Source organism: Myxine glutinosa, chromosome 6 (assembly GCF_964187855.1).
Source record: "Myxine glutinosa chromosome 6, kmMyxGlut1.1, whole genome shotgun sequence".
In the NCBI taxonomy this organism is placed as follows: domain Eukaryota; kingdom Metazoa; phylum Chordata; class Myxini; order Myxiniformes; family Myxinidae; genus Myxine; species Myxine glutinosa.
This window is the reverse complement of record NC_136266.1, coordinates 69,668,320-69,694,528: the sequence shown is the minus strand read 5'-3', so window position 1 is coordinate 69,694,528 and position 26,209 is coordinate 69,668,320. Positions and strand designations below refer to the sequence as shown.

The 26,209-nt window shown below is 44.8% G+C and overlaps 2 protein-coding genes across 10 annotated transcripts in view; both read left to right on the top strand.

Annotated features, from left to right (window-relative positions):
- COG5 (component of oligomeric golgi complex 5) overlaps positions 1–1,218 on the top strand; it is a 2,935-nt gene extending 1,717 nt beyond the window's left edge. Inside the window, exon 1 of the mRNA XM_068104828.2 lies at positions 1–1,218. This exon is cut by the window's left edge and continues 1,717 nt beyond it. Coding sequence (XP_067960929.2) covers positions 1–731 — 731 coding nt within the window. The 3' untranslated portion in view covers positions 732–1,218.
- Positions 1,219–3,344: 2,126 nt separating this feature from the next.
- Positions 3,345–24,216, top strand: FKTN (fukutin). Of its 9 annotated transcripts, none has more exons than XM_068104821.2 (10): positions 3,345–3,611; positions 4,225–4,269; positions 13,517–13,702; positions 14,655–15,247; positions 15,464–15,596; positions 17,855–17,984; positions 20,539–20,672; positions 21,092–21,675; positions 23,110–23,359; positions 23,549–24,216. In XM_068104821.2, the coding sequence occupies exons 1-9, from the start codon at positions 3,513–3,515 to the stop codon at positions 23,339–23,341; spliced, it is 2,136 nt and encodes a 711-aa protein (XP_067960922.2). In that variant the 5' UTR covers positions 3,345–3,512; the 3' UTR covers positions 23,342–23,359; positions 23,549–24,216. The 9 variants fall into 9 exon arrangements, with proteins under 9 accessions (XP_067960922.2, XP_067960923.2, XP_067960928.2 ...); XM_068104822.2 differs by having other exon boundaries at positions 3,351–3,611; positions 23,110–23,345; XM_068104827.2 differs by having other exon boundaries at positions 3,365–3,611; positions 21,092–21,185; positions 23,110–23,345.
- The last annotated feature ends 1,993 nt before the right edge of the window (positions 24,217–26,209 follow it).

Genomic DNA, 26,209 nt, shown 5'->3' with positions numbered 1-26,209 from the left:
CCTTGATCCAGCTGATGGCTATGGCTCTTCATCCTCAACTTCGTTCTGTAGTGGACTCTGTGGAGGCGATCCTTTTCACGATGCACCAGGAAGAATTTTCGTGTAGCAGCGCTACTAGGGAACCTCCGTGTTCGGGTTACATGCGGGAGTTGCAGAACTTTGTGTCCCGTTCCACCGCAGATTACTTCTCTCAGTTTGCCTGTCGTGCCATGGTGGCAAAGGCTTTGGCTCCTTTGGCCTGTCGTGTCCTTGACCTTTTTGTACGATTGGCTTGTCTTATTTGCCCACTGTCCGAAGCAGGAAAGCTGCGACTCGCTGCAGATTGTGCACAAATGGAGTTGGCTATCGTCCCATATTGCCCTCGCCTCTCCGATCTTGGTCGTCCATACCGTATGTTGCGTGCCTTCCGACCGCTGCTCTTTCAGACAAGCGAGCATGTTGCTGCGAGTCCGGCTCTGGGTGACCCTATGCCTTACAGCTACGCTCTTCTCCTGCTGCTCTCTCGATCACCCCCTGCTCTCAAGTCTCCACACCAGCGTGCGGACTGGACTGTCAAGCAGTTTTCTCAATGGCTCGACAGCCATCCGTGCGAACAGGAACGGTTGTTTCTAATTAAGGGTGCTTTTGAAGCGTACGTTCAAAGTGTGCGGACAGCAGGTGGAACGCAGTATGCACCGATATACCCTACATTGCTGCAGCTGCTGCAAATGGCACTAGCTGCTCAGTCCTAATGCAATTCACAGAGGGAAAACATCTGGGTGTTGGTAAAAATTTTCATACCAGCTTGTTTGGCATTCCCATCTGAGCACTTCTATTCCCAATTAAATCAGCAGACTGCGGGCAAAATGGGAAGAATGGCCTTTCTCTTGCTCTGTCTGTCTCTCTCTCTCTCTCTCTCTCTCTCTCTCTCTCTCTTCTCTTTCTCTTTCTTTCTCTTTCTCTTTCTCTCTCTTTCTCTTTCTCTTTCTCTCTCTTTCTCTCTGCCTTTCTTTGTATATAAGCACACTGCTGTTCCAACAGCTGACTTATTGGATTGTTTTTCATGTTTTATTGTTTCTGCGGTTATCACTTGGATTTGTAGATGAGGTCACATGATTGACCACTTGACACTAGTTTTGCCTGTAAATGATTTCTGGAGAAATAATTTGCATTTTATTAAAGGGGAACTTAAATGGATTTGATTGGTATATTTCATTAAAGTATTCCCATTTGATGAAAGCATTTTGTTTGTCAATGCATGTGCCGTCTGCATCCTTCGTGGAGAGTAGGCGAGCTATCACCGGCACCCTGAACAAATTCCAGCCCGAACTACAGTACTTAGTCGAACATCAGGCCTGGCTAGCCGGTTTGTGAAAGACTCAGGCCAAAAACTTCCCCTGGCCAACTTCACAGGAACATGGGAATAATTGTGGCCATTCAAGAAAGAAGTGCATGAGACTGTATCTTTAGTGGAAGTTGTCCTCCTGTTGGATTTTCTGAGTATTTTGGTTTCATTACTAACTTTGAGAGCCATTTGAATGAGCATGTTCTGCAGGGAAGAGCTTTTTCAATTACTTTATTTGTTGAATTGGAATCGTTAGAGCATTCGTACTGAATCTGGGAGGTCGGCGGTCCAGTCTGGCCCCGGCCGAGTCGTACCAAAGGCTTTGCTTGACATTCTGCATTTAGAGGATAGAGCACAGATAAATGCCGTAGGGAAGGGCGACGTTTTCCTTTGTCACGGTGACTGAGGAGAGAAAAAAACGATGTCACACGAGATGCCGTCTGTCGCCTTTACCCAGAGTGCTTGTCTAAGTTGCGTCACTTCCCCCAAGATATGCACTTGTTTTTGTCCGGAGCTAAGTCGTGTGCTTGGCTGATTTATTTTGCATCTTCTCCATTGGCCTAAGACAATTCCCCTGCTCCTTCCCCCCAGTATGACCCGAAAGGGGATAAATGTTTACAAAATCCAATGGAAGTATTCCTGCTGGGCATGATATATGAAAGGTGTACTGCCTTTAATTTACACAGTGAAGCACTTCTGTATCAGAAACCAGCACAAGTACCTGTCCCCAGTGACGAGAAAAGTTTGAGTTGCAGTAATCTATCAACTTAATTTATTTCATGGACTTCAAAAAGGTTGTGTTGCACTGTCGTTTTAGTTCTCAACTACTTACACGATCCTCCATGAAATGGTGGTGCAACATCGGGTGGTGGCGGTTGGATTTGCCTAAAAAGATGGCAAAATTTCCTACTTGCGAAACCATTCATGAAATCAACATTAATCATGTTTATTCTCCGGTCATTTCAAAAGTGAGTGTTGAGCTTTTCAAACACAGCGCAGGAAGCGGCAGCCGTAAACGGGAGACAGACAAATGCACGGACACACACAACTGTTCACAATATGTAGAGGTAGTGTGCTTACTTTGAGCTGATTAGTCTGGGTTCGATTCCTGCACTGATGATCTGTTTGATTGGTCATTCACAGGCAAGAAGTAACATCCCAAACGGATGTTAAGCTGGGTGTCCCGTCTGCTTGAATTGGTGAGCAGTAAAGATCCCAGTTTTTTTTCGCGAAGAGTCGGCAGGTTATTGCCAGCACTGAGCAAATTACAAATTCCTAGTCTGAATAAATGTTGGGAAGGCAACGGCAAACCATCCAGTGTAATGTTTGCTGTGTGATTGCTTTGGCTGTACCAAACCTGCCTTAGAACAGAAACAGTGAGTGAGAGAGAAGATCTTGAAATGAAACACACATTATGTTTGTGAAGGCACCATATGACGGGTCACGTGATGATGGATGTGACCGTTATCAGGTGCCCTGCAAAGCGGGTTCCAGCGGCTGTTGCTATTGCTGCGTATTGGAAAGAGTACTCACTTGAGGTTTATGGTACATTTGCATACAATACTTGGAGATTGGTGTTTGTCCTGAAATGCCAGGACAAGCTGATGGATGATGTAAAGGCAGAAGGTAAGATGTATATAAAGGTGTTTTGTGATTTTTTTTTTGTTGTTTCGCTCAATGGAATTTTTTTTTTTCTCCCTCCAAATCCTCACAATGAAAGTTCAATCCACACATTGCTCTATGTTCTCTTCGGGCCCACCTACATATTACGTACGTAAATTCGCAAAATTTTACTCGTGAAGCAAGAGGTACATATTTGTTTTCTTTCCCACTATAACAGCTCTTATTCTGAAACAATCTTTCTTTTTGAAATCGCAGCGTTATCTAAAGTGGGGCGGTGTATAATTGTGGTACCCTTACTCCGTTTCAAATGAAGTAGATCGTTTTGCGAGTAAGGTTACACAAGTAAGTACGTTTAAAATATGAAGTACAATGTGACAAGCAACATATTATTTATCGAAGAAGAAAACCAAAACAACCGTCGAATCGAACCTCTAGTCCTCTACCCGCCTTCCCTTTAGGAGTACCGGCTAACCTCTTAAATCCTCTTCTCAACTCCCTGCTCGGATGCTGTGAAATCCCAATCATGTGACTTTATCTTAACGTGGAGCCAACAAAATGTGGGGTCATGTTTCGAATCACCAAGCAAACGGTGCTGGCAGCGTCTTTACTGGTTAGCCTCGTCTTTCTCTTTTTCCAACTTTACTCTTACAAGGTACACGTTGAGGTGAGTCTGTGTGCTTCAGTTGAGTTCGAATGCATCATTGGTTTTGCTCGATCGGCGAATGAAACCTTGGCAGTGTTTATTTCCCCGGTATAGAGACTACGGCAGAGCTTATTTCGCCGGTAGTAAAGTCGAGGCGATACCGCTTATTTCGCCGGTATCAAAAGCGGCGGTGTTTATTTTGCCGGTACTATCCTCCGGCTGTTTCCCCGCCGGCGCGGACAACCCGCCGCAATATTTATTTCGCCGGCATCGAAAGGTCGGTTGTGTTTATTTCGCCGGTATTAGCAATAATTCCTTTTTCGGTATCGGTGTTTCCATTTGACGTAGTGACTATTACTGCACTGCATTGTAATATCTCTGGGGGAGCAACACGATAGTGATTTGGTTCCCTTTTTAGCAATCATGCCAATGGTGAAAGTTATTTATCCTAATTTATTATACGGTATGTATATGTTTTCAATGATGTACATGCGGAATAATAAATGAAAATGAAGGTCTGATCAGTGTGGTTCCTGGGTTTGATATATAACTTGGAATTGTGCTGTTCAATATTGGTGCCCCCGGTTGTGTTGTGTGCTTTGTTAACTCATTTTTGTTGGTTGTCTCATGATAGGATGTGGAAAAGGCATCTCGATCTCTTTCTTCAACTGCAGAATGGGTAATGGTATTTCACACTAAACATATGGCACTATTGCTAGCACTGCATAGTATCTTATTGACCATAGAGATGCCACTCTAATCTTCTCTTCTCTCTATATTATAAAAGAAAGTTTTTGTTTGTTTGTTTGTCTGCGCAAGCTAATCTCCTGAACCGTGAAAGATAGGAGGAAACCTCGAATACAAAAAATGTCGGGACGGGCCCCGGGAAGGTTTTAGGCTAGGTGGCGAGGCCGGTCGAAGCCGCTTCGGCCGGGCTGGGCCCATTTCGCAATTAAAATCTGAGCTGAATTGTAGTAGTCAATCTCTACGGCCATGAGTAAAAGCTGAATTATAGTAGTAAATTCATTCAAAAAGAACCAAAAATGTCGGGACAGGTCCCGGGAAGGTTATAGGCTAGGTGGCAAGCCCGGTCGAGGCTGCCTGAGCCGGGCTGGGCCCATTTCGCAATTAAAAGCTGAGCTGAATTATAGTAGTCAATCTTCTACGGCCACCAGTAAAAGCTGAATTATGGTAGTAAATTCATTCAAAAAGAACCAAAAATGTTGGGACGGGCCCCGAGAAGGTGATAGGCTATGTGACGAGGCCGGTTGAGGCCGCTTTGGCCGAGCTGGGCTCATTTCGCAATTAAAAGCTGAGCTGAATTATAGTAGTCAATCTTCTATGGCCGCGAGTAAAAGCTGAATTATAGTAGTGAATTAATTCAAAAAGAACCAAAAATGTTGGGACGGGCCCCGGGAAGGTTATAGGCTAGGTGGCGAGGCCGTATCGGCCAGGCTGGGCCAATTTCGCAATTAAATGCTGAGCTGAATTATAGTAGTCGATCTTCTATGGCCGCGAGTAAAAGCTGAATTATAGTAGTAAATTCATTCAAAAATATCCCTGGCAACGCTGGATGCTTTCAGCTAGTCTACTATAAAACTGAATTTGTATATTTGGCTTCATCTATATATTTATTTATTTATGTATGCTACTAAAAATACCTGAACCAAACTTTACATGTTGCCTAAGGGTACCCCAAGTATGGTTTCTATCTGGGGGATGGGATTCAAGGTGGGGGAAGACCCCAGTTGTCTCTATGTAAATTTGTATCGTATAGCGCCACCTGGTTGTAGCCGGTATTACAAATCATCTTGTTGTAAAAAGAAAGTTTTTAAACAACTTAACACGGTATAGCGCATACCTCCACCAGGCTGAATAGTTTACGTTTTGTATCCCACTGATACGCTAGATCTGGACCTGAACCAATATGTAATCGGCTTGTTCTTGTCACCTACCCAACTCCTCCCCCAAGTTTTGTCATAATCCATCCACAATTTTTGGAAATGCACAATCATGCTCTGTATCGTTTTTGGCCCGATCTCTCTGTGGTAAAGAATCACTTTGCAGATTCTAGAATCCGGGTCTTCATCAAAATCAAATCCATTCGTCCTTGTCACACACCCAACCTGTCCAGCAAATTTCAACCGAATATGTCCGTAACTTTGAGATATCCTGCTCTCAAACAGCACAGATGGGCAAAGAAACGGGCATGAATACATAACTTCCATCCATCTTCAGTGACAGAAGTAATAACATTACCTTCTGTATTTGTGTTAAATTATTTTTGGTCTTTTCTTTTCTTTTGGCATTTTTTTAGCAGTATTACAAATTAATAGGAAGGATATTTCAAACTTTCATTGGCTTTTATGTCTCTTCACTTTGTTTTAATACCCGATGTGCATGGTGTGCCACAGCGGGCGTTTTAATGTGTTTGCAACCGGCCGTCACTGGCTCCTTGCATCCCAATCCAGTCCAGCTTCCATGCAGTGCTTTCTTTGGACATGGGAGGCTTCTCCTTCTTCTTTGTAGAGACGGTACTTTTACCTGTCTGTTTCAGAAGATGAACTCGAAGGCACTGTTGAAGTTTCTGTAGTGCCGATGGGTTGCGCAGGTTTCAGTCTAATCAGGAAGCGCTCCATTGTGGTACCGATTCTTGTGTGCATCATGCTGTAATTTAATATGTGAGATACCTTGTCGTAATCCACAACCAGGCCCCTTGCTGCTCCACAACCCACAACCAGTCTGAGGCCACAGTGTAAGAGACCGTAGCAGGAATCAGGATGGCCTTTTTCGCCGGCGAACCTGCAAAGTGCGAATGCGCTTGCCCGACTATTTATTGTTTACGCCCAGTCGCCAGCGACCCGTTCCTGTAGCAGGGGGCAAGAAATAAATCGTAGACGTAGTAAACTTGTTTGGATCCTCTTCAGCTTGCTATAATGCATGCTGACATCTACAGGGGTTACTTTTCTCTCTATTTTGAATTTTTCTCCCCCTACCCATCTTTGATTTTTCGAGGGCTATTTTGGAGCTTTCAAAGTCAAATTTGCCCACTGACGCCCCCGTGGATTTCGAGACCAGCCCTGCTCTGTTCTGTCCCTCTGCCATGATGTTGGTGTATTTTTGTCCTTTCCACTGTTTATATAATGTATTTGTAGCTTTGTTGTTTTGTGACTTAACCAAATTAGCAATAACTATGCCTCTGCTGACGAAGTGCCAAAGACATTATGCTTTCAGGCTGTCCGTCCATGCGTATTGCGTACGTTCGTGATAGGTTTTCGCTACCGCAATAACTTGTGACCCAGTGATGTGATTTTGACCATGGTTGGTACAAGTATGCATTATAATGCAAAGATGCACTGATTTGATTTTGGGGTCAACAGGTCAAAGGTCAGAGTCTGCAATAGGTTTTTCGTTACCACAATAACTTAAGAATGACTGAAAGGAACGAAGTCAAACTTAGTACAAATATGTACAATGATGCAAACAAAGATGAACTGATTCGATTATGGGACCAAGAGGTGTAAAGGGTCCACATGGATCAAAGGAGTATAAAGGGTCAAAGGGATCGAAGGGATGTGTAAAGGGTCAAAAGGTGTCTCAGGTGTTTGAAGGGTTTAAAGGGCCTAAGGGGTGTAAAGGGTCCAAACTCTAAAGGATGTGAAGGAGTGATGCTGTAGTGAAGAAATTACTTCGGGTTAGTAATTAAATTAACTCGTGAGTGAAACTCGGCAATAACGGGCCAAATGACCTCCTCGTCACGGTATAAACCCCAATAAAGGTACATCGTGGTTAAAGTTTTGTTGTGTTCAACATTGGGAGCTCAAATCGGTATGATCACAAACAAACAGCAAAACAACTCACCTTGCTGTGATGTGATTGTTGGAGGTTCATCCGTTGGCATGTGGCGGTTTGTAGATGGTGTCACGTGGGTCATTTTTGTACAAACAATTTTTTCACCCTTGAGAGTGATGTTGTTTGATGAGCAGTAAAATTCCCTTTACATCTATGTATAGATTGTCTTTGTACTGTTTTCGGTTTTTTAATAATTAGTGAATTTCAGAGGTCACGTGACTCCTTTGCCGAACATAATACCGATCATGGTAACGCCTTAATTAAGAGTTGTTTTTAACATCTGATAGCATATATGACGATCGGAGGTCACAAGGTCACTAATTATATCGGTATCTATGTTGAAATCCGATAAAAATTGGGCTTTAAAAAAAGATTTGTATATGTCGATTAACCTTTGGAGATCATGGCGGCAGGTGGCAGCTCGGATGTCTACAAATTATGAATTGTGAGAAAATAACTATTTTAAACCACTATTTAGGTGCAGGGTGGTAAAATATGTTATCTTAAAAAGTTTTGTGGTGATTAACCATGGGAGCTCAGAGGAGTAGGTTCATCAACAAATAAACAGACATTTTGCTTTCATATATATATATATATATATATATTATATATATATATATATATATATATATACAGACTTGGCATTTAATATGGAATTTTTTTTTTTTCTTGACTTGGGTTTACTTTCTGAACTCAGTATATCAATCTGGTGAGTTTCTTTTACCCTTCGGTGATGTCTTTGTTGAAAGAACCATGTCACTGATTGTCTTTCGCAGCAAGAAGTCAACAACAGGATTATATTACAGGTGGCGTGACAAAATGAAAGGACAGGTACATTTGACGATTGGCTTCACAATCGGGTATATAAGGGTTGTTGCGTTCTGTATTAGTGGAAAACAACTGCTGCACGTCTACAAAAGTTATTGCCGCTTCCTCTGGAGATGGTCCGTCAATTTGACAATGCTGTTTGTCATGGAGTGGTGGCTTTACGAAATTCTGGCATGAAACAGCGTGCTATTGCTCGGCAGTATGGCATCACTCAAGGTCAGGTGTCAAATATCCTGAAACGAAATGCTCAGAGGGGTCCTACTCCAATACCGAGGCCAGGACGTCCACGCAGAACCACAAGGAGAGATGATCGCCAGCTGCACCGGTTAGTCTGCAATGGCCGTACCAAGTCAGTTAATCGGCTTAGGGCTGAGTGGCAGCAACTGACAAATGTGCCTGTATCCAGAAGGCTAGTCAACCAATGACTGGTTCAAGCAGGCTATCGTGCCAGGCGTCCCCTGAGAAAGCCATGCCTGACCAGACAACACAGCCAGCGCCGATTGCAGTGGGCCAGAGAGCACCGCCAATGGCAGCCAGGACACTGGAATCACGTGACCTTCAGTGACGAGTCTAGATTTCTGGTCTATCGTCAAGATGCCGCGTCCGAGTGCGCAGACAAGTGCATGAAGCCCACAACGAAGATTGTATAGTGCCAAGAGTCCAAGCTGGAGGTGGTGGGGTGACCGTTTGGGCTGCTTTTCATGCAGGGGGCAAAACTGACCTGGTTGTTCTGAATGGAAACCTGAACCAGTTCAAGTACAGGGTCATTCTGGAAGAAACATTGCTTCCATTTGCTCGTGCGGCCTTTCGAGGAAACTTTGTCTTCCAAGATGACAATGCACGGCCTCATCGTGCTCGCATGATCCAACACTTTCTTGCTGACCGTGGTGTTGAGCATATGGAGTGGCCTGCCATGTCCCCGGATATGAATCCGATAGAGAACTTGTGGGCAGAATTAACGCGTCAAATCGACAACTTGGACCAGAAGCCTACCTCTGTGCGTGAATTGCAGCAGGCTATTGTCACTGCATGGCAAGCGATTCCTGTCCAAACCTTGGCAAATCTCATGAACAGCATGCCTCGACGTGTACGTGGTCTCCTGAATGCTTGTGGGGGTTACACGAAGTACTGAACTGTAATTTTACTGTCAGTAATCCCAGTCATAATTTAGCTTTGGTTTTTGTTGAATTTTTTTTTGCCTAATGTGCAAAATAAAGAGATACTTCTGGAAAACGTACAGAAGTTGAACACAGTACTGTCCGTGATTTGAGTTCGATATCAGTTTACATCACTTTCAAGGATCAATTTATTTGCTTCGAAATGTCAAATGTGGTTTTTGTTTCTTGTAAAGGTCACATTAACGAAATCTAGAATAATTTCAACATAATTCCAATGAACTTTGGGTTCTAAGTCATCTTGAAAAGGAAGTTCACCCCCACAAAAAAAATATTCCATATTAAATGCCAAGTCTGTATATGGATATATTATGATGAAACGATGAACTGATTAGATTTTGGCATAATAGGTCAGAGGTCATAATCGGGTAAATATGTGAGACTTGAGAACAGCTGAAGGGATTTAAATCAAACTTTGTACAAGTATTATTCCCAGGGTGTACCCTGGATTAGAATAGGTACACCGTATCCCTGCATGTCGTAAGAGGCGACTAAGAGGGTTGGCGTCAGGAAGGGCACCCGGCCATGAAAACATTGCCTCAAAAAGAGAACCATGACAATTACAACTACATATGGGCAGGGTACAGCCCGAAGTGGAGATCGGTTTCTGAGGTTTGGGACATGGAATGTAGGGACAATGACAGGGAGATCGGGAGAAGTGGTGGAAGTATTGGTCAGAAGAAGAGTGGACATATGTTGTGTGTAAGAGACGAGATGGAAGGGAAGTGGTGTGAGAATGGTGAAGGGCAGGCAGGGACAGAAATACAAGTTTGTGTGGCAAGGGTGCCTGGAGGGCGTGAATGGTGTTGGTGTCCTGTTTTCTGAGGAGTTTGTAGACGGTGTGGTGAGTGTGACCAGAGTGAGTGATAGGTTGATGATGGTGAAAATGATGATTGGAAAGCTCTTGGTGAACGTCGTCTCGGGATGTGCTCCGCAGGTTGGTGGGAGCGATGAAGAGAAGGACAAGTTCTGGTGTGCGATAGAGAAGCTGATGGAAAACGTGAAAGATGAGGAAGTTGTTGTGGTAGGAGGAGACCTAAATGGACATGTAGGAAGGAGTATGGATGGTTTTGAGGGAGTTCATGGGGGTTACGGATATGGTGTGAGAAATGGAGAAGGTGAAAGGATTTTGGAATTTGCTGATGGAGCTGGTTTGTTGATTTGTAATACTCAGTTCCAGAAAGAGGATAATAAGCTTGTTACATACACGTCAGGTGGGTCGACGACAACCGTTGACTACCTAATGGTGCGTAGGCGAGATAGGGGGCACCTCCGGGACACAAAGGTGATCCCGGGGGAGGAGGCTGTTTCACAGCACCACTTGGTTGTCTGCGACATAAGGGTGAAAGGTGCGAGGAGAGCTCGGCGGGTGAAGTACCAACCGAGAATGAAGTTGTGGAGGTTGAAAGAGGTGACAGTGAGGGAGGCATTAAAAGAGAGGCTGAGTAGGGTAGAGGATGATGTGGTTGAGCTTGAAAGTGGTTGGATGTCAATGAAAGCTAGTCTGTTGGGAGCCGTTGGTGAGGTATGTGGATGGACAAAAGGACCACCGAGGCACTCGGAAACATGGTGGTGGGATGATGAAGTTGGAAAGAGGATTGACGAGAAGAGGAAGAAGTTCAAGGAGTGGCAGAAGGCGAAGGGTATGGGAGCAGAAACAGCAGAGCATGAAAGTTATAAGGCAGCCAAGAGGCTGCAAAGAAAGAGGTAGCAAAGGCGCAGGAGGCATGTAGGAAAACGTTCGGAGAATGCTTGGATTCGGAAGAGGGTCAGAGAGCAGTATTCAGGATTGCAAAGCAGATAGCAAAAGAGAGGTGTGATGTGATGTGGGTGAGTTGCTTGAAGGATGAAGTGGGACAAATCGTTGTGGACCCAGATGGAATTAAAGGAAGATGGAAAAGATATATGGAAATGCTGTTGAATACAGAGAATGAATGGGATGGCAACATAGAGAGTAACCCAGTTTTAGGACCGGCAGAGAAGATAACTTAGAATGAAGTTGAGGAAGCGATAAAAGCAATGAAGAGTAGAAAAGCGGGAGGGCCGACGGGAGTTGTGGGAGATATGTTGAAGGCAGCAGGAAGTTGGGGTGTGAAGAGAATGACAGAGATCTGTAATCTGGTGGTGAAAGAAGGCCGCATTCCAGTGGATCGGGAACTGAGTACCCTCGTCCCTATGTACAAGGGGATTGGTGACCCTCTGGAGTGTGGTTTGTACCGAGCGATAAAGTTATTGGAGCATGGAATGAAGGTATTGGAAAGGGTGTTGGAGAGGAGGATAATGAAGAAAGTGAAGATCGACAAAATGCAGTTTGGATTTATGCCAGGACGAGGAACGACAGACGCGCTTTTCATTGTGAGGCAGTTGCAGGAGAAATACACGGAGAAGAGGAAGAAGTTGTTTCTTGGGTTTGTTGATCTGGAGAAAGCATTCGATAGGGTTCCACGCAAAGTATTGACATGGGCATTGAGGAAGTTAGGAGTGGAGGAATGGTTGATCAGAGTAGTGATGGCAATGTACAAAAGAGCGCGCACAGCTGTAAGGACAAAGGACGGGAACAGCGGTGAGTTTGAGGTGAAGGTGGGAGTGCATCAGGGGTCGGTACTAAGTCCACTATTATTTGTAGCTGTGATGGAGGTGCTGGCTCAGAACGTAAAGGCGGGTTTGCCATGGGAGTTGTTGTTTGCAGATGATCTTGTGTTGATTGCGGAAAGTATGGATGGACTGAAGGAAAAGATGAACAAGTGGAAGGAATGTATGGAGACAAAAGGTCTGAAGGTGAATATCGGAAAGACGAAGGGTTGTTGTATGCAGATGATCTTGTGTTGATTGCGGAAAGTATGGATGGACTGAAGGAAAAGATGAACAAGTGGAAGGAATGTATGGAGACAAAAGGTCTGAAGGTGAATATCGGAAAGACGAAGGTAATGGCAAGTGGTAAAGCATGTGGTGAGGTGGAAAGAACTGGGAAGTGGCCCTGTGCTGTGTGCAGGAAGGGTGTCGGAGTGAACTCCATTCAATGTACAATGTGCGCTGAGTGGGTTCATCAAAAATGTAGTGGTCTGAGAGGGTCATTAACCAGTGTGGCAGCTACATTCAAATGTAAGGTGTGCACAGAGGGAGCTGCAGATGGAGGAAATGTTGAGTTGGATCTTGGAGACGGCGTGAAGCTGGAAGGTGTGAAAACATTTTGCTACCTCAGAGGCATGCTGAATGGAGAAGGTGGATCAGACTCGGCAACGGTTGCTAGAGTGAGATGTGCATGGAAGAAGTTTCGGGACCTGAGTGGCGTGCTGATGAGGAGGGGAGTGTCGTTGAAGCTGAAGGGAAAGGTGTATGCTGCATGCGTGAGAAGTGTTGTGATTTATGGGAGCGAGACATGGGTAATGAACGTAGAGCAGCAACGAAGGGTGGAAATGCGAATGGTTCGATGGATGTGCGGAGTATCGTTGAGAAAGAGGAAGACAAATGATGAATTGCGAAAGATGATGGGAATAGAGCCTGTGATTGATGCTGTGAAGAGGAACAAGTTGAGATGGTTTGGTCATGTGTTGAGGAAGGATGAAAGTGACTGGTTGAGAAGAGTGATGGAAATGAATGTAGAAGGAAGTAGAGGACGGGGAAGACCGAGAAAGACTTGGCTAAAGATGGTGGAAGAAGAAATGCGGGCAAGGGGGTTAACAAGGAGAGATGCAGAAAATAGGGCAAAATGGAGAACATTGTCATGGGGACCGCAAGGCTAACCCCCGCTCTAGCAGGGAAAATGGCCTTTAAAATGCATGTTTGTTTGTTGTTTTGTACAAGTATTATATTGATGTAATAATGTGGGCGGAGGCATATCGTTTGACGTTGAAGAGTGCCGTTCTAGTTTTCTTGATTCTTCACTAAAGTCTCTAAATAACTATCTTTTTTGGGTTACCCAACTTGTCTCCTATATGGAGCAGTATACCAATTGTCATGCTACGATCATTTATCATTCAGCAGTTGTTGCAGAAAATATGACTATTTATTCTTGCCTGTAGAAGCTCACAGTAAGCCATCATAACAGTTTACCTGAACCTGAACCCTCAGCTCTCAGTAGCTGCATTCCTACGTGCAGTCCACTTGGCTGGTTCCCCACCAGTTTTTCTCCTCGAACCCACGATGCTGAGATGTCTGGCTGCAACTCGTCATGTCTCCTCTCCTTTGTGCCTCTGCTTCTGCAGCCCTCGCGCCGCCACAACATTTGGACTGCTCGCTTCCCATTGGCCAGACCCAGTAAGGTTGTTGTGTTCTATTTGCTTTATTGTTTGGATTCTGATTGAATATACTGTACTGTCACTAGCTGGAAGACAATAATTGGACAATTTCAAATGGGCAATTTTTAGGTTATTTCGCCGAAATAACCTCATGGAGTGGTTCTGGTGTCAGGCTGTCCATCCATATGTCCGTCTGTTAATACTTGACTGAAACATCTTCTCTTCACAAGCTACCTAACCGATTAATTATGGACCAAATTTGGTATGATGCATGAAAACAGCAAGGTCTCATGGGGTTGTGCTCCCCATCTCGATGCCCCCCATAATGTGGGTGGTAAGAGGGAGGTTTAGCCCCAAATATTGGTATTTTATTCAAAATTATTTTCAAACAGTGAGGAAATTGGCATCAGTACCCCATGAGGCTATTTTTAACGATGTGACACAAGAGTACAGACTATCAGAAATGAACCACCTTTAGAGGCCATTTTTCCCCGCAGAGCAGGGGTTACCTGGGCCTTTTTCGGGCACCTTGGACCCTTTTTTTTTTTGAAGCAATGTTTTACAGCCGGATGCCCTACCTGCCGACCAAACCAGTTAGTCGCCTCTTGTGACACACAGGGAATTACCAGTGAACTGGTACTCAATTTGCCGACCTCGGAAGGATGACAGGTTGAGCCAACCGCCCTGGCGTTAATTCAGCGATCGACCGGGATTCAAACCCAGGATGCTAGGATCCCAAGCCGGCACCCTAACCAATAAGCCAACACCAGGCTCGACTATCAGAAATGGTATTAAGTAATTTATGTGGCGATGGTGAAAAAGCATGATTAACTACCAAACCCATGTGACATAATTTCAAATTGTTGATATTCCTTTCCTGCTTTTGTTTGATTTTTATCCTTTTTGTCGTTTTCCTGTTCCCGTTACTGGTGTTGTGGATACATTTCCTGTCTCCTCACCTTGTTCCACAGCAACCATTGCTCATTTCTGCTCGCAACTTTGGCTTCCATACACAGGTTACCTGGGGTGCAGATCCTCGGCTGCAAGCAATGGGGGGCTTAGGAGATCCAGCGGGAGATGAGAACAAAAGGATGCATGCTGCTGGACAACGTGTTCCTCTTCACCTGTTGCTGCGTCCCAAAGCTGGACCGATAGTGCATGTGGCACTGATGTTTGAGAGAGGTGGTGGCCGGCAATGGGTCATTAATCTGGACCAAGGCATCGAAGCAGTAAAGCATGAAGATGGCTGGGGGAAAGTGTCAAGGGAGTTGGGCCGAGTAGAAAATGTGAACGACACGCTGGGCAGGAGACTTATGATGACATTGTGGGAACGAATGGGAAAAGGTGACGAGAAAGAATCTGAGTCGGTTGGGAAATTGGTAGGTGGTGATCGCAGAAATAAGGAGGTAGAAAAAGTATTACAAAGGACTGATGGCTGGACAGCTGGAGGTCCACTGGAACCTTACCTTTGGTTAGGGGCACTTCGATTGACCCTTCATGACGATAGGAACTTCACTGTATATAAAGCACTCCATCTAGGCCGTTATCCTGGAGCAATGTTGAGGTGAGCTGTTTCTCCAACTCTTCACCACTTTCAATATTTTATTTAGATTGTCATCAACTGGACTTCTATGGGATGAGTGTACTGTCTAACATCATTATCATGCTTTAGGGGGGTGGGGGGGGGGGCGGAGAATGGTGTAGTTATGGGAGGGGGGGGGGGGGGGGTTAGGCGTTCATTTATTTATTATTTATACATTTTTCATCATGCTAATTTCAGGCCAGCTGTGCAGAGAACAACTATCGACGGCCTTTCACTTCTGGCTCCTGCTCATCCTCGGGCTACCAGGGAATCCCTCAAGACTCCTCGATTTGTGGAGTGCAATTGGCAAGCAGCAAATGAGTACTTGCAGGTTGATATTATGTCATATTATCTTGTATTGTTTAATCTTTAATCACATAAGTGTGAGTGGTTACTGTTGGGAGGGGATTCATGTTGCATCCGCTTCCATTTTTGAACCTCAAAGGAAACGGAGAAACATCCAAAATGTTTCTGGAAAAGCACGCTCATGTGCATGTCACCCTGCCCATCTTTAGTTTTTGAGAACAGAATGTAATGCAATATGTTTTCCTCCTGACCGCTCTTCCCTATTTGGCCATTTAGATTACAGCATTGTGTTATAGTCAAGATGTGATGGACGATGGGTTAGAGGTGGAAATTTGGCTGTGGTACAACTCTCTAGGGCTGGGGTTCTTAATCTAGGGTATCCATACTCCTTGGTGGTATGGGGACCAAAATCTGAGGGTATGGGACTCTTAATAAATTATAATAATGGGGTTGATATTTTTAATATTTTGATATTTTGAAGTCGCACTGGAACCTAATGGGACTGGTAATCAGCCGCAGATCCCCGAACTTGGCCCATTTTCTGGGTAATAAGTTACCAAATTTTCATTCAAAAAAATAGGCAATTAAAGTAAAAACACCCCTCAGAATGCACCACAGAGCACCTAGAAATCAAAAAAAATTCTAGGGGGACATGCCCCCAGGCCCCCTAACTATGCACACCTTCGGTGTGCCTTGGTCAGTCAACAGTCTGGTGAAGGGGGTGTGGGGACATCGTGGGCAATCTGTTGGGGGTCTTGACAGGGAAAAAGGTTAAGAACCCCTGCTCTTGGGTATACGTCTTGAAGTATGCTGTTGGATCAAACCACAATGAGTACAATGAAATAATTTTGGTTATTATTGTCCTGTCCATAGCTAATTAACACCAGCTTTGGATGAATAGCCGAACCAGCTTTATTTCTGAGGCGACCTCCCAAAATTTTGGCAGTTATTGCGTATGTGAGATGAAGCTGCGAGACGTTTGTGTCACGAAACGAAAAGAAACATGGGTTTATTCCCGAACCCACAAAACATGCAAACACCTTAGTAAATTCAACAAATAATTTAATGAATACAAAGCAAGGGGTGATAATGTCGAAATAAATGTTGAGGTAAATTAAATTCCTAACTGAGGTACCTCCATACCTAGACTCAAATACGATCACATAGGGGAAAATGAAATAAAATAAGAACCCTTCAGCCGGCACTTAGCTTGGCCGCGATGAGTTATTTTGATGAGGTCAGCAGTGGCCGTTGAAGCTCGAAGCTCAAAGCCTCCCTCCGACGGGAAGCTCAAAATGGCGGCAGCACCTTGCGTTAAAGGTCGCCCTGATATGGCAATGTTGGACGCCGCGCGTCAAAGGCACCGTGGGCGCCCGGGGATGAGGCTTTTTTCACACACTGTTTGTCCTTGTAACGGACAGCGCGACCTTCAGCTCCCTGGCAGAGCACTACCATCACAACCTCCTCAAAACGCCCACACAGATGTCCCGATCGAGATGATAAAGATGGCGCAGCTTCCTTGCCCAAACCCAGAGAGAGCGACCTCTTCCCCTTCACTCTTCAGAGCCAATCGTATAGCTCGCCTCCCAGTTCGCCACGCGCACATCCCGTGGTCGAATCATGTCCTTCGGGGCATGGCCTCACGGCCTATTCGGTCCTCTCGAGGCTGGGCTTGGTCCGATCGGCTCTTCCTGGCTTCATTCCAGCGTGGTTGTTTGCATTTAATGGTGGCTTTCATGGCCGGCCGTGGTAAATGCAATTCAAAGGTGGTGCAAAATCACGCACTGGGGAAAACTAACCTTAATCCCTACAATAATTAGCATGTCTTCAAGCCCCCCCCCCCCCCCCCCCTCAACCTCTGTCTCTGTCTGCCTGACTGTTTGTAAACAGAATATCTCAAAGAGTTGTTGACGGATTCGGATGAAACTTGGACAGGTTGGGTGTGTGACAAGGACGAAATTATTCGATTTTGGTGAAGATCTGGATACGAGGATTTTTTCAAAGTAATTATTCGCCATTGAGAGATGGGGCCAAAAACTATTTATAGCACGATACTTCCAAAAGTTGTGGACGACATGTGACAAAACTAGGTGGATGAGTTTGGTAGGTGACAAGAACAAGCCGATTCGAGTTTGCTTGAGGTCCCGAACCAGATCCGGCCTATCAGTGGGACACAAAACGTAAACTGTTCAGGCTGGCATTGGAATGCACTCTACCGACTGCTGTTCTAGTAGTTTTCATTGTATTTATAGTTACAATACTTGTTTATCTGACCTCTTCTAGGCTTTCCCCCAGCATTTCTCCCCATCTGTGCTCGAGTTCCGCAGAATGGGCCTGGCCTTGCTCCTCACTGCCTCTCTTGCACTGCAGCCCCTTGGCATCCCCTTCTGGCTGAGTAGTGGAACGTGTCTTGGTGAGCTTTGCCCGTTTGCCAATGCTTTCGATTTTTATGGTAGAAAATCTGTTCCTGTGTTATGCATGATCAGAGGTTGAAGTGTCTTAAGCAGCATTATGAAGATCTTTCAATGAAAACCTAAACTATCTAACCATCTGTTATACTGTTCACCTCTTCAGAGATTAGATGCTGCTCAGAGTCTCATGGAATGGGGACCGGAAAGGGATTTGGAATTTTTCCAGGGTAGTGACACACAACTCGACTCTTTTCTTCACTAACCTTTTCCGGGTCTATTCCATCAAATAGCTATTAGCTTGAGAAGTAATATAAACTAATTTCAACTCTTACGCTTAAATAAATATCATATTGTTACATTCGTCGACTGTGGATAACTCCTAAGGGACGGGTCGTCTTTAAAGACCACAATCTTCAATAGTCCCAAAACCTCCTTGCAGGCTCACACATCCAGAACCATATTGCTGTTATAGGCGTAGTTTCCGGTCTGACTGAAATATCGTGCCAGCAGTCACATAACAGATCTTAATTGATTGTCTGAGCGGATCCAAGTTACATGCTGCAGTCTTAACTAGAGCCCAATCACGATTAATCAATCACTGCCGTTGGGAAAGACAGGATGAGTTGTGACACAAAACCGCATTTCCACCGTGTATTAGGACTTTCACATGTACTTACATGAGCAATCATGTATTTACAACAAGTATATGTTTATTATAATAGAGCAAACGTATATGGTTATGTATGCCGGTTATGTAGGACTAGCAGAAGTACCCGGCATTGCCGGGCGGGGAAGGGGAGGGGGAAGGGGGGGGGGAGGGGAGAAGAGGGGGGGAGGGGAGAAGAGGGGGGAGGGGAGGAGAGGGGGGGAGAGGTAGGGGGAGGAGGGAAGGGGAGGGGATGGAAATAGATGGTTACTGGCAATTGATCACATCCACAAATGATGTAATCCACACAATTTATGTACTTTACATAACGTTAATAGGAATACATGGCCGTGTAGATGGGAAATACAGTTGTTTGAAATACAGTTTGAAATACAGTTTGTCTCATCTTCTGTCTTTCGCTGTCTGGCCCTCGCCAGACGTTGTTGATTGGCGTTTAGACGTGCCGTCTCTCATCTTCTGTCTCTTGCTGTCTAAATCTAGAGACACGTTCTTGATTGGCTTGTCGATGGTGAAAAGTATCTTCATCGGTTTCATGGAGTCTCCGATCAGCGATTTTCCTTGCTCGGGAGGTTGAACGCGACAAATTTCTTTTCTTCGATGCCATTGCCTTTATCACAGTCAGTCTTCGTCAAGATTGCAACTATGCGTCGTGTCGTGGGCATGGCCAACGTGGCCTCATGCTCCCAGGTGATTGGCTAACTCTAGCTCGAGCGAGCCATAATGCGCTACGTTATGGCAAAAAATATGCATCTAAAGATGAAAAAAAAAAAAAACCGATGTGGTGTGAATGGCAATGTTCCTCGCTGAAATGTGAAAAAACGCAATCGCTTTTCACTCTGAATTACGTGCGAAGGCGTAACTGTGAGATTATGGCGGCAAGGTTGGAACATCACGTGATCGCTCTGAGCGAATCAGCGCGCTGCTCTGCCACCGGCTCAGATTCCGTGTATAATATATTCCTCGCTGAAATGCGCTGAGGTAAAAATATGGTAAAAAAAATATTATGAAATAAATTTTTTGAGGTAGGCCATGTTCTTCCCAGGCTCAATGGCCATGCCTATGCCAAATATCAAGCACGTGAGCCTCTCCGTTTAGGAGTCTATCGGTAACATTACACACACACACACACACACACACACACACAAACTGTGTTTTATATATATAGATTGTATAGGGTAGTGATGACATTTTGACCAAACTTGGTACAAGTATATATTGTGATGCAAAGATGAACCAATTAGATTTTGGCATCAAGAGGTCAGGTCAAAGGTCATGTGTAAGGTAAAAATGTGATACAGTACTTGAGAACAGCTGAAGGGATTTAAATTAAACTTGGTACAAGTATGTATAATTTTCTTTTCCATTTATATTTCCTGACTAGCCTGGTGTTGGCTTAGCGGTTAGGGTGCCGGCTTGGGATCCTCGGATCCTGGGTTCGAATCCCGGTCGATCGCTAAATTAACACCAGGGGGGTTGACTCAGCCTGTCATCCTTCCGAGGTCGGCAAATTGAGTATCAGCTTGCTGGGATGAATGATCCCGGTGTGTACCCCGGTTTAGAATCGGTACACCGTATCCCTGCGCATCGTAAGAGGCGACTAAGGGTTTGCGCCAGGAAGGGCATCCGGCCATAAAAACATTGCCTCAAATAGGGAACCATGATTGTCATGGGGCCCGCAAGGCTAACCCCTGCTCTAGCGGGGAAAAATGGCCTTAAAACGATCATTCATTTATATTTGCTGACTAAATGTCGATTTCTGAGGAACATTTGCAATCCTCCAAGTGTCTCTGTCCATAGATTTATTGCATTAAATAAAGATCATTTCCATTGGGAATCATGTGCGATGTGTTTGCCAGGTCAGTAATTGATATCATCTCCTTTTCCTTCAGGGTGGTTTCGGCAGTGTGATATCATCCCTTACAGCCGTGACGTAGATATTGGCCTACGCATTGAGGACTTCACACCAGAGCTCGTGCCGGTTCTGGAACAGCAGGGCCTAACGCTCACGCACAAGCTTGGCTTTGTACGATTCGTCCTTATTTATCTCACTTGATCCATAGCTCTCTCTTTCACTCAGTCTGCAATTAAAAACCATCATGCTCTCAATCTCACTCATTCTTTTTCCTGTTTTTACCACTTGAAGCATTTTGTTTCCGCTCTCTGAGGTGCTGAGGTGACATTTTCTGTAAGTATCTGTACGTAAACGTTTGCTATTTACCCACAAACTGATTCGCTGTTGCAGAGATACATCCTTGTTCTCAGTAGTGATCATGGAAGGATGGCCTCCTGACCATACCTGGGGAGGGGGGACCTTTAAAATATTTGAACACATGTTTACAGTTGTTTATTTTTTTTCACAGTATGTTGGCCCCTGCTGTTTATGCAATAGCTATACATTCCTTGGTAATTTTGGGAATATCTTTTGCTGTTCTTTGTTTTCAGGTGGATGACAGCCTGGAGCTGTCATTTTCTCGCTTTGGAATCAAACTGGACATGTTTTTCTTTTATGCAGAGGAAGGAGTGGTGAGCGACTCAGGTAAAACAGATGCAGATGATAGAAATACCGGTGACAAGAAAGAGAATGGGGAGGTAAAGGAAGAGCGAAATCATTTGAGCAGTAAAGGAATTGATACTAAAGCTGTGTCTCAGCATGATGAAAAAATTAGAAACCAGGCTAAATTGGGTGATGCAGATGGAAAGGAAGTGGAATTGGAGAACAAGATAGATGAAACAAATCGACGATACAATGAGAACATTGTTAAAAGGGACATGGAGGATGGAGAAATAAATGACGTTGTCCTGGTAAGAAACAGCGAAGGGAGAAGAGCAGACGGTCAGGATGCAAAACCTCTACTTGTACGAACAGAAGCAAATAGTCTGGTTTGGTGGAGCAATGAAGAACAAAAGAGACTGTGGAAGATGAAGAATAATAAGCCACGTTTTGAGGAAGTAAAGTTGCTGGTTGGAGTTCCAGGTGGACAGGTGTGGAATGGAGGAACACAAGTTAAAAGTGGTAAAAAGTTTAAGTAAGTTGTCGCACATTTTCACGGAACTTGTGTTCTTTTTGCATGAATGTATTGTCTATCCCTCTCTTAAGCGAACACCTCAGTTGTGGCGTGGGTATAACTTTGTTGCTTTGCTCCTGATGGTCCTCACAGCTCGGCAGAAAAAAATCCATTCATAAAATGTAGTGGTTTTCATGGCAAACTTTAGTCTTTTATGTGCCCTACCGGTTTCACCGGAGGGGATTATAGGTTTGTGCTCCGTCTGTCCATCACATTTGTGGTTTTCTGGACTTTTTCCCCTTATGCTTTAACATATTCAACTGAAACTTTGTGCATGGCTTTATTATAAGTTACAGAACAATTTTGAGTTTCAGGGCGTTTCATAAATCATTAAAATTTGTTATGGCTTTACGATGCAAAATATTTGGACCGTAGGAGACGTGTAATGCAAAGCACTTCACCCTCTTGTTTATTTTAATATATGAAGTCTAGGGTCATGGAGGAGCTAGAACATAGAATGGATCACGACATAACCAAATAAACGGAACATGAGAAAAAACAGGGGGAGGGAAACACCAACAGTAGGTTTGAGGGACAAAATTGAAGGGGACTTGAAGAAATAAGGGATGTGGGGAAGAATGAGGGCTATAGGAGGACAAGGGGTGGATAAGATGGATACAGAAGTGAACTCTCAGGAAGGATAAACTGGAAAATTGGAAAGAGGTGGGCTTGGACGGAAAGAGTTAACGGAGGTGGTGGAGGGGGGTAGAAAATGTTATGGTTTTGGAAGGGGATGATCTGAGATGGTGGTGAACAGCTATCTTGAAATCTGTACATAAGAATAACAATCAAGAAAATTTGGAATTTTTTTCCACTGGTGGGGAAGGGGTGGGGAGAAAAGAAGAACGAATGAGTGATTCTGGATTTTGGGAGTTTCACGAGAAAAGGGGTTGCTGGCAGACCACGTGCACCATGCAGTAACCTGTGTGACATAGCATGGAGAGAGCAGAGGGTGTAAGACCAGAAAGGAGACTGTGGGGGAGGCTGTTTCAGTGTCAGCAAGATCGTTGATGAAGATTAGGAGTAGGATGGGACCCAGAACACTGCCTTGGGCAATTCCAGTCTTGACAGAGAGGAGATAAGAGGATCCCATTGAGAGCCATGTATTGCCTTGGAGAGTAGAGGAAGTCAGTATTCCAAGAAGGGAGTTGGCCTTGGATACCATAGGCAGATAGTTTGGAAAGTAAGGTGGGATGCCAGATTGTATTGAATGCTTGAAATATGTCTGGAGAGACTGCCCTGATCTCATGTCTGACATTGAGGTCTGACATCCATTAAATGTCCAGCCTCCATCCAGCCTTAAAGTTTCTTAATATATTTTTTGAAACTTAAAAAAAAAAAATGGGAGTTTATTGGTTGGTGAGAATTGTTGACAATAATTGTGCAATTTCCCAGGTACCTCTTCCCATCATTCGGCCTATGCTGGGTCGATCTTTCTGGCCTGCTGCTCCGAGCCCCATGCCCAGCACTTCCCTACATTCGTGCCAATTACGGTCGCTCATGGAGTCACCCTGTCACCCACTGGGATTGGAAAAGCTCACCAGACAACGTACAGCCTAATGGCCGATGGAGTTGGCAAGATCGCCATGCTATGCTACCCCGGCCAGACCAACTTGGACTCCGATGAGATGGTGGATCCACGCATGCAAGTGATGTTGTGATTAATGTTGTCATTGTGATGAACTGTTAGAGTCAATTTTGGGATGACAATATTCTCCTTGGGCTGATACAGTGCGCTCATCTTTGATGGCTCAGATGTGGTGCACTCACCTTTGAACTGTCTAATCTGCTTTAAATTCCTGGCCTGACTATAAACTGTCACTTTTGTATGCAGGATATCGCACCAATTAGTAGACCATCCTTCTGCCCATCTGCCAACATTATCTGGTGGATTAGCCTGGTGTTGGCTTTACGGTTAATGTGGCTGACTTGATATCTTAGGATCCTGAGTTCTTCCCAAATCCTGAGACAGCCCCTGTCAACCCGATGAATTCACACCAGGTGGGTTGACTCAGCCTGTCATCCTTCCGAGATCAGCAGAATGAGTACCAGCTTACTGGTAATCGAGGGCATTGCATTGCAAGCACAGCTGCATCCCCAGAAAATGATGTAATCAGCTGCTGCAGGCTGCACATGAACCATCACCATCTGGTGGATTGAAAATATCCCATAGTGGTTTTCATTAACAGAAGGCTTTCATATGTGCTGGCAGGATGGCCTCGACGTATGCACACTTGCCTCTAAGCTGTTTATCCTGGGTGTTAGAAAGTCTCTGATGTTATGCATACGATACACGTGAATGTTTCCTGCTTTGCTTAAGAATGTTTTCTTGCAATATGTTGATGCCATGTTGGTGTCGTGCGAGCCTGTAATTCTCACCTTTTTCTCTTATAATTTGCACCGGAAAGGGAGGAGACTTCCTGCTTCTTGCTGATGGCTCGTGTGAGCGAGTTGATTGCCGCCATCTTTGCCTTGTTTCATTAAATGTTGTGCTGAAAGGGAGTTTGTTGTCTCGTCCTGTCCGAACCGTTTGATCACGGCCCCTTTCCTGAATCCACTGTTCTCTATTATCCTCCGTACTAGCTAGCCTTTACCGTAGGATTCCCGAGCCTACTTTTCACTGGGTTTGAATCCAGACCCAGATATAAACGATCATCCCGTTGTTTCACAGGCAGGATGATTCATCAATGTGTGTGCCGTGCCATTCCTCGGATGGAGATTAAACGGGCATCCCGTCTGCCAGCACCAGTTTGTGGACATGAAATACCCCCACAGTGTCCTTCATAAAGAGTAGGCAACCTATCGCTGGAACCCTGGCCAAATTGCAAATTCCTGCTCGAACTACTGCTGGGAAGGCAATGGCAAACCATCCAGTGTAACCCTTGCTCAAGAAGCGGCTTCTGTGGGGCGCTGCTCCGTGAAGCATATGGTGCATCAGCGAGAGAGAAAGACACAGAGACGGGCCATTGTGTGTCAGCACCCAGCCAAATTTTATTCCTCTCCTACAGGACCCTACGACAGTGGTTTACCTGCCCACGGTCAGTTCTCCACCACAGAAACGTTTTTGATGAGTTGTGGGCACCCTGCTTATCCTTGAAGGAGTTTTGCTATTTCAGGACACAGATTGTTTCCTGTAAAAATGCAAGAGATGTAAAATATGTTGCTTTCTCAAAGGTCAAGGCTATGGAATTGCAAGAATGATCATCCGATGAAATGCCGACTCTCGCCCCATTCTTATTCTTCTTCAGTTTGGAAGTTTATACAGTAAGATGTTCGGGGACTTAAAAAGTGATTTGAATTAATTGTGCTCCAGATGCAAGTGTGGCCTCTTGGCTGCTCTTGCCTGCTGCTGCGATTGTGGCTCAGATTTGATTGGAATTTTTAATTATTATTAAAGCTGGAGAAATGTGACCATACTCGGTGGTGTAAGGGTGGGAGCGTTCGCTCTACATCTGGGCACTCGGTGGTTTCAAACTCGGGACGAGTCACACCCTTGTGGTGGAAGCCTTTTTTATAATAAAGAAAGGTAAATATTTACCTGTCCATTCATCCCAACCCCGAAGAGCTAGAATACATGGTCCTACTTGGACTACTCCTCAAAAGGAGTGAATCCCCATCCTTTTCTTAGCCAAAAGTCCCAGAAGCGATTTCGAGTCACGCCAAAGACTTTCAAAATGGTGCGTGCTGTTTCCTTGCTTCATTTGAAAGGTTTAGAGCACGGACAATCGCCATTGATTGGCATCCATTGGGAGGAGAAAATTCCTCCTTAGGAAATGCCTGCTGAGTGTGGTGAGAAAATAAAAGTGGTGCCATTGTTGTGACATCGTTGGTTCCCACAGCACCCTGTGAAGTGGCTGTGTTTGTCTCGTCTAACAATCTTCTTTTGTGTTGTGTTGCACATGTTTGTCTGTATGCCCATGTGTGTGGTAGCTCCACTACGAGCTGTAGACCATGTGCAAATTGCAAAGATGATAAAATAAAATTGTATACATAGTCGAGGCACATGGAAGAGCTCGTGGCGGTACACTGACCAGATATGGACACAAAAGGAACATCAGCGTTGAAGGCCAGGATAGAGGCAGACCTGGATCCTGGACAAACAATGGGTGGGGAGAGAATGGGGGGCAGGATGGATACAGAAGGAGGAAAACTGGAAATTTGGAAGGAGGGGTGGGGTGTGGGGTAACGAGGGAATAACATATGGTTTTGGATTGGGGATGATCTGAGATGGTGGTGAACAGCTTTCTTGAAGACCTGGAGGGAAGAATATGATTGAAGAGAATGTGGAAGTTGTTTCCACAGGTGGGGAAAAGGAACAAATGATTGGAGGTGAGCAGTGATCCTCGATTTAGGTAGTTTCACCAGGAGGGGATTGATGGTGGACCGTGTGCGCCCTGCAGAAACCTGGAGGGAACAAAGTATGGAAAGAGCAGAGGGTGCAAGACCAGAAATGGGGCAGTAAAAGACAGAGACCACTGACCTCTCTGTGAAGTGA